Source organism: Aquarana catesbeiana, linkage group LG12 (genome assembly GCF_042186555.1).
Source record: "Aquarana catesbeiana isolate 2022-GZ linkage group LG12, ASM4218655v1, whole genome shotgun sequence".
NCBI lineage: Eukaryota > Metazoa > Chordata > Amphibia > Anura > Ranidae > Aquarana > Aquarana catesbeiana.
The window spans coordinates 27,339,042-27,346,163 of NC_133335.1; the positions used below are offsets into that span (position 1 = coordinate 27,339,042).

Here is a 7,122-nt window from a genome sequence, read left to right on the forward strand (position 1 = left end):
TTTTCTGGCCCTGCGGCTTGCCCCTGGCTCTAGCGGCGGAACTGCCTTGGCGCTGAAATACCTTAGGAAGTCCCCAAGGTTTAAAACAAGGGACGCCTGGTCCTTCTTTTTACAGGAAGTAAAGAACTCTTTCCTCTGGAAATCTTTTGGATATATTTATCCAGATCACCACCAAACATTCCCCATGGAATGGGAACCCTGCCAATAACTTCTTACAGGGAAGCTCAGATGACCAGTTCTTAAGCCAAGTCTGCGCATGTGTACAGACAGGAGAACCAAACAAGAAATCTGCTGTATAGAATCCTTTAAGGCATCTACAGCACATATCATTGCTCTGCTGGTTCCATGTATACTTTTGATGGTAAGTCTGCATTCACCCCTGTCCTTGTTATTTGAAATTTATTTATCATCCAAAGTTTTGAAAACTCTACGTCTATCTGGGCTCTATACATAGGACACATTTCAAACTAAGATAGTGAGATTTGTTTTCTCGTCTCTTTGTTATGTCTTTGAACCTTGGTCATGTCCTGAAGAAGCCTAACCGCGAAACGCGTAGACGCACAAGGGCTTACTGTACAAATTGTATCACATGCATGTATTTTGCGCTTTTTATCTTTATTGAACATTAGGTTTATATTTTTTACTTTTTTCAATAAATGTGATGAACAATAATCTTGGTCATCTCTTCATTGTTTCCTTGCCTTCAAAGTCCGACATTTGGTTACTCTAGTTAGTACCCTACCCATTTTTCCCTCCCTGGCGGTAATCCCGAGTGGCTCGGGCTTATCGCTTTTGGTAATGAAAATTCACCCCGAGCCACTCAGGATTGCATCGCAGGATTCAGGCAAAGTTACTTACCTTGTCCCCAGAATACTGCGATGCCCCCCCCCCCCCCCGCTGTGTCCACGGGCTGTGTACTCCACTCGATTTATCACTGTCAGGCTCAGTTCCCTGCGAGCATCGTGATGCACAGGGATGGAACCCGGCAGCAAATTGAAAATCGTGAAAAACACATACAGTAATGTAATCTTACAGATTACAGTGTACTGTATCAAATCATTTCACCTCCCTTTTGTCCCTAGTGCTTTGTTTTAGACCAGCTAGAAAACAGCAATAGTAAATAAGAACACTTGCAGAATTGAGTGATAGTAATTCGTGGGAAAATTCGTCAAACACTGAAAGTGACGACAGTGACAATTCTGCAACTGAGCAAATTTCAGTGTTTTGGATTTGATTACATTATTGAATAAAATGTATTATTATACATATATTTTTATAGTTATTATATTATAATTCATGATTTTGGGTTTTAAAATTTATCATACCCGGGAAGTCTACTAGACTCTTGTTTGGACGGATTTAAATTAGTTATTTCTAAGAATTAGAGGCCTACAATATAAAACGCCCAATTTCCATGCGAAAAAAATTTACTACTGTGAGCTTCAAAAATCGGCTGGCATGCTCCATTTCTTAATAAACTTTTCCTCCATGGGATATAAAAGGGAAAACCTGGAGGAACGAAAATCCTGTCAGGATGTCCCAATCTGCATACACCGCCTGTTCCAACAGTGGGTGCAAGGGGAAAGCCTGTGCAGCCTGAGGAGGCTTCGGAGACCCTAAAGAGGACAAGGGAGGCTCAGGAACCTCTGCAGGAGGTAACAAAGGCAGAACGAACCATCTCGGTAAGAGTCTGGATCAAAAGCCTCTGCGACAGAGGCCGATACCAACTGGACATCTTCTGGCCTAGATTCCTCAGAAGCAGACTCATCTGCCGGGCCATCTCCTTAGCATCTAGCTCTTCCCCTTCCTCAACTCATTTCTGCTCCAAATTAGAAGGCTCAGGAAAGGGAGATCTGTCATGCTTCTTGCTACCCTGCGGGATGGAGGCAATCATACCAGCAATCCTGTGCTCTAACCCAGCTAGGGCTGAGGACAGTTCATCCCTGGTGATAAAGGGTGAAGCAGCAGCGTTGACTGTGGACACAATACCAGACAGGTGCAGCGGCTCAGATTGCCCGGAAGCCTCTGGTCTCTCAAGGGACACAACATTAGGCTTTCAACTAGGCTCCTCAGAAGCTACTGACGACATATGTGTGCCCTTTCCTGTAGTGTTAGCCCTGCTCCTCTTTTTTTAAGACGTTGCATGCCACAAAAAGGGAGTACCTGGGTATAGTATTTTACCCCAGAAGGGAGACCCTTTAATAGGGCTCACCAAGCCCCTATGCAAGAATCCTGTTAAGCTCTTTAGCTTGCCAACCAACATTTGGTGACTCACGTCACCCAGTTAAGGAGGAATGAACTGCTAAAGCGAAAGGTTTTCAGAGCCTGCTCTGTGTCCCACAGCTGTCCCCTGGAAGCGTTGCATGTCAGCCACTCTCAGCTAAAATAAGATGGCTATGCCCATGGTGGACGTGAATAGCCGAGCTCTGAGGAAGAGGGTGCGCCCCCGAATCGCATGTTGTGTTCCTGTGCATGTCCATACACTTTGTATTTTTATGGCTCATTGACAGTTGCACTTTGTGAGTACCCACTTTTATGAAAAAAAAAAAAATTTACTATTAAATTATCATTGGTAATGCACTAGGTGTGCGCGCCTTCCATTTTGTTTTTCTTAGGGTTTAATTAACTATCTTTTTACATATTTATGGTTTTTTAGTTAAATCTTTCGTATGGAGCTGTGATAACCTAACCTAGATCTTCCTTAATCAAATACTTTTATTTACTGACCTCAAACATCAGGTCCTCCCAGCATTGTCAACTGGGGTTGATTAAGTTTGGTTAACATAATTGTCTGAAGAACCAGTTCCTCAAGGCCTTTTCTCCTGTCCTTGTATTAAATGATTCATGAGAAGGGCGGATTCAGTTATTGCAAAATCATAGTTCATTCATTTTTGTAATTTTATGTATCCATGCCATGACAAAGATGTCTTTCCTGTCAAAACCCTTCCCCACCTGAAGATGTAATGACACCCACCCATCTGAAGGGTGATTGTGGAAAAGATGGCCACTTTGGTCACCTACCTTCCCCTAGCCTGTTTACAGGATAACAGAGGAGCGACGGTACATTAGTGGGTCCATCCATGTCCTACTAAAGACCTGTCCTAGGTGACAAGAAGTCAGCAAGATTGAAAAAAAAAAAAAAAAAAAAAAAAGGAAGAAAGAAGATATTGAAGGAGGATCTGCGTTGGTCCACAGCTGTTTAACACAGAATTCTATAGAGTAACTTTACATACCTGGGTATTTTTCCTGACCTTGACGTTATTTGTAGAACATTCTTGCTCCACACTATCATCCTCCTCATCTTCCTCCCAGGTTGAGTCATAAGAGGTCCTATCCATTCTATCACAACAGCCAGGTTAAATGGGCCGGTAAACCTGAAAAAAAAAAAAAAGGAGTAAACTTTTCAGATAAGAGCTGCTAAGCATTCCTACATCTGTACAGAAAGGGCAATATATGTCACGTGTTCCCCTTTGCTGTCAACCCATTCCGTAAAACAAATCCAATCACTAACATCTCATATGGAGCGATTTTAGATGTGATTTTCAATATTTTTTGGAATGCTCAGTAAAGCTGCATTCCAGCTATGGATTTTATTACCTAGCTACATTGGACCAATACAAGCATACATATGCAATACCTGTAGGACCGAAAAATGACTGCAATAGTCTCCGCTACTACAGCGATCGTTGCTGTATTCCAAGTTCCATGCTGAGCAGCTGCCCTACTACCTTGAAATTAGTAGTTTCCATTGGGAGCCCATGTGACAGGGGGACAATGCAGGAGCACAAATGGGAAACAAGGACAGAATGTTGTCACCCTATATCAGGAGGTGCCTAAACAAGAACCCCTATAGCAGCCAAAGCCTACTTTAAAGCGGAATTCCAGGTGTATATTTTATTGTACAGATACAATAGTCTATGCATAAGACATGACTGCTGTGGAAGCAGAGAATCACTGTAGTAGCCGCTACTGCAGCAATTGACACTGTCTTCTGGGTATTGTGCCGATCGGCTGCCCTGCTGCATAGAGACCACAGGGGGTCACTCTCTTGACACATACACCATTCATAAAACACCCTGCATTTTTCTCAACAAATGACAAACATTCTCTGATGGGAAAAGGGGAAGATTTTGTAGTTTGCACTCTGTGTTTCTACCTCATCCAATCAGAGAATGCCTTTTTAAAAAAAAAAAAAAACAAAACAAACAAACACACACGCACCACAGGATCCGGAAGACACGACTACATTGATTCTCTGCTTTCTCAGAGGATCCCTAGGTATGGCACATTCATACTTACATTGGCCCAAGCTGAAACAATGTAGCTATGCAATAAAATAACCTGCAGTTAAGCTTTAGGCTTTGTTTACACTTGTGCTGGGGGATGGGGGGGGGGACAAAAAACATGCAACTGAGCCAAGTTTTTACTGCCCCAACTGCTCCTCCTTATGCTGCAAAGGCAGCTGAGGGGGGAATATATATGCTGTGGCGCTTTGCATTGTGGTGCAGTGAAAGTGATCTCTGCTGTTGCATTTAGAAGGCAATGCTGCCCACTGAGTGAAATTAATTCAACTGAATAGGGGTGCCCTGAAACAATGTGCAATGCAGGAAGTTGCAGCATGCTAGTTTGAGATTTAAGGAAGTTAACCAGTTGCTGGCTTTTTCTGACATTTGTCGTCAAGTAAAAAAAAAAAATCAGTATTTTGTGCTAGAAAATCACTGAGAACACACAAAATATATATATCGATATATAATGATATAGATATAGACATATATCTATCTTTTGTTTATAGCGCAAAAAATAAACATAGAGGTGATCAAATGCCACCAAAAGAAAGCTCTATTTGTGGGAAAAAAGGACATCAATTTTGTTTGAGTACAATTGCACAGGACCGCGCAATTGTCAGTTAAAGCGACGCAGTGCTGTATCGCAAAAAATGGACTGGTCATTAAGGGGGTAAATCCTTCCGGGGCTGAAGTGGTTAATGAATAAACAAATTAAAAAGAAAAAAAAACACACATTACAGTTAGCCAAATTTTTTTGTATCATTTAGATGATGTTACACCGAGTAAATAGACACCAAACATGTCACGCTTTAAAAATTGTGCACACTCGTGGAATGGCGACAAACTGCGGTACTTAAAAATCTCTATAGGTGGCACTTTAATCATTTCTACAGGTTACCCGCTTAGAGTTACAGAGGAGGTCTAGTGCTAGAATTATTGCTCTCGTGCCATCGATCGCGGTGATACTCGTGGTTTGAACACATCTAAATAATATGTGGGCATGACTTACGTATACGTTTGCTTCAGCGTGCAAGCACAGAGAGACAGAGCACTTTCAATCTTTCCTTCATTTATTTTACTTTTTATTTTTACACTGTTACTTTAATTTCAAAAGACCCCAGATTTCTCAATTACCTTTTAAAAGCAAAAAGAAAGAAAAATGAAGACATCGCTCTGGTCCTCCAAGGGCATAGGGCCAAGTGGTGACCATCTTGCCCTCACTCGGCTTCCTGCCTAGCCATTGTCTGCACCAGATGGGTTCCTGGCTTACCGACGGCTCCGGTAAGCTCGGGAAGCACCGGGAGGGAGGGGAGCACCTCGCCCACGGCCTATAAAAGCGATCTCCGCCACTGGGAACACTTATCTGAAAGCTGGCTGCCTAAGACCCCTTTCACACTGGGGCGTTTTTCAGGCGCCTGAAAAATGCCTCATTTGCAGCCCCAGTGTGAGAGCCCGAGTGCCTTCACACCGGGGCGCTGCACATTCAGGATGTTAGAAAAAGTCCTGCAAGCAGCATCTTTCAGGCGGTCAAGGGGCCGCCAGAGCGCCTGCAAAGCGTTTCATCGGTAGCGCTTTTAACCCTTTATTTGGCCACTAGCGGGGGTTAAAAGCACCCTGCTAGCAGCCGAAAAGCACTGCAATTACATCGGTAAAGCTTTGCTAATATTAGCGGTGCTTTACCGCTAACGCACCCCCCCCCCCTCGCCCCAGTGTGAAAGTCCCCTAACTGAAAAAAAGATACTGGGGTTATGACAGCTAGCTGTGACCAATAACCCCAGTATTTAACGATAACGTAATTATGTATATTTACAGGCAGTGCAAAAGGCAATATGACCTCTGCTCACCACCTTTCAAATGCCCTTAACACTGGGTTCACGCTATTGCAATGTTAGACATCGCATGTGATTCGCACCTCACTGCTGTGCAGATCACATGCGATATCTGCGCAATGCGAATTCAGCCATACAGACTGTATAGCTGAATTTGCATCGCATTCGGACCAAAATGGTGCAGGACCCTTTTTTTTTTTTTATTTTTTTTGGTCCGCACTGGAATCGGATTGCATTCCTGCACCATTTCACACTGCGATCTGCAAACCGATCTTTGGGTGCCATTAACTTTGTATTGACCCCTGCAGCAGTTTTGCAGAGGGCAGTGTGAACCGCCTGTGAGAGACATGCGATTTGTAAACCCCGCACTGCCATACTGCCGGTTCTCGCATCGCAGAGGTGTGAACCCAGCCTTAAAGTGATCCATGGCTGCCATCAAGGTGTTTGTTCCGGCACTTTCTATTATGAGGTGATAACATTCTTCTGTGCTCGACTCCCAGTTGTGCTCCTGTGTTGTCACCCTGTTACATCGGCTTCCAACGGAGACTACAAATGTCAACACACATTATGCAGGCACAGTCCACTGTTGTCCCTGCTAGGAAATCTACCCCAAGAAATGCTTCTACTGCATTCTTTTTCAGAGATCTAAAAAGGCGATGAAATAGGGAAGGCACATTCAGATCACAAGGTGTATGGGAGCTTAAAGATTTGGGGCCAGCGGGTGAAAAAAAACAGCAGCTCTAAGTAAGAACATGTAGATATACAAAGAGACTCTACTATGAAGGGGCCAAAGTGAAAGTGAAGTAGATATAAAAAGAGGAAAGTCAGAAGTCTAATTTTGTATGAACAATCCCTTCAGTTCCCCAATTTTCTTACCTGAAGTCTGGAGAGTTAGTAAAAGAAAACACCTCTCTGATCAGGAAGTGTCACCGAACGATCGGTTCAGGGAGGCGTGGACTCCTCTCTGCTCCTTTCACTTTCCATTTCTGGGATGGGACGGCTTTTAT

The 7,122-nt window shown here is 43.4% G+C and overlaps 1 protein-coding gene across 3 annotated transcripts in view; it reads right to left on the reverse strand.

Annotated features, from left to right (window-relative positions):
* Nucleotides 1-7,122, reverse strand: part of LOC141114038 (opioid growth factor receptor-like) — a 31,775-nt gene extending 24,653 nt beyond the window's left edge. The window contains exons 1-2 of one of the 3 annotated variants that reach the window (XM_073607480.1): nucleotides 6,992-7,122; nucleotides 3,252-3,374 (exon numbers count right to left, since the gene is read on the reverse strand). In XM_073607480.1, coding sequence (XP_073463581.1) covers nucleotides 3,252-3,338 — 87 coding nt within the window. In that variant the 5' untranslated portion in view covers nucleotides 3,339-3,374; nucleotides 6,992-7,122. Of the gene's footprint in view, nucleotides 1-3,021; nucleotides 3,102-3,233; nucleotides 3,375-6,991 lie in introns of those variants that run through there. The other 2 variants (XM_073607479.1, XM_073607481.1) reach the window with 2 other exon arrangements.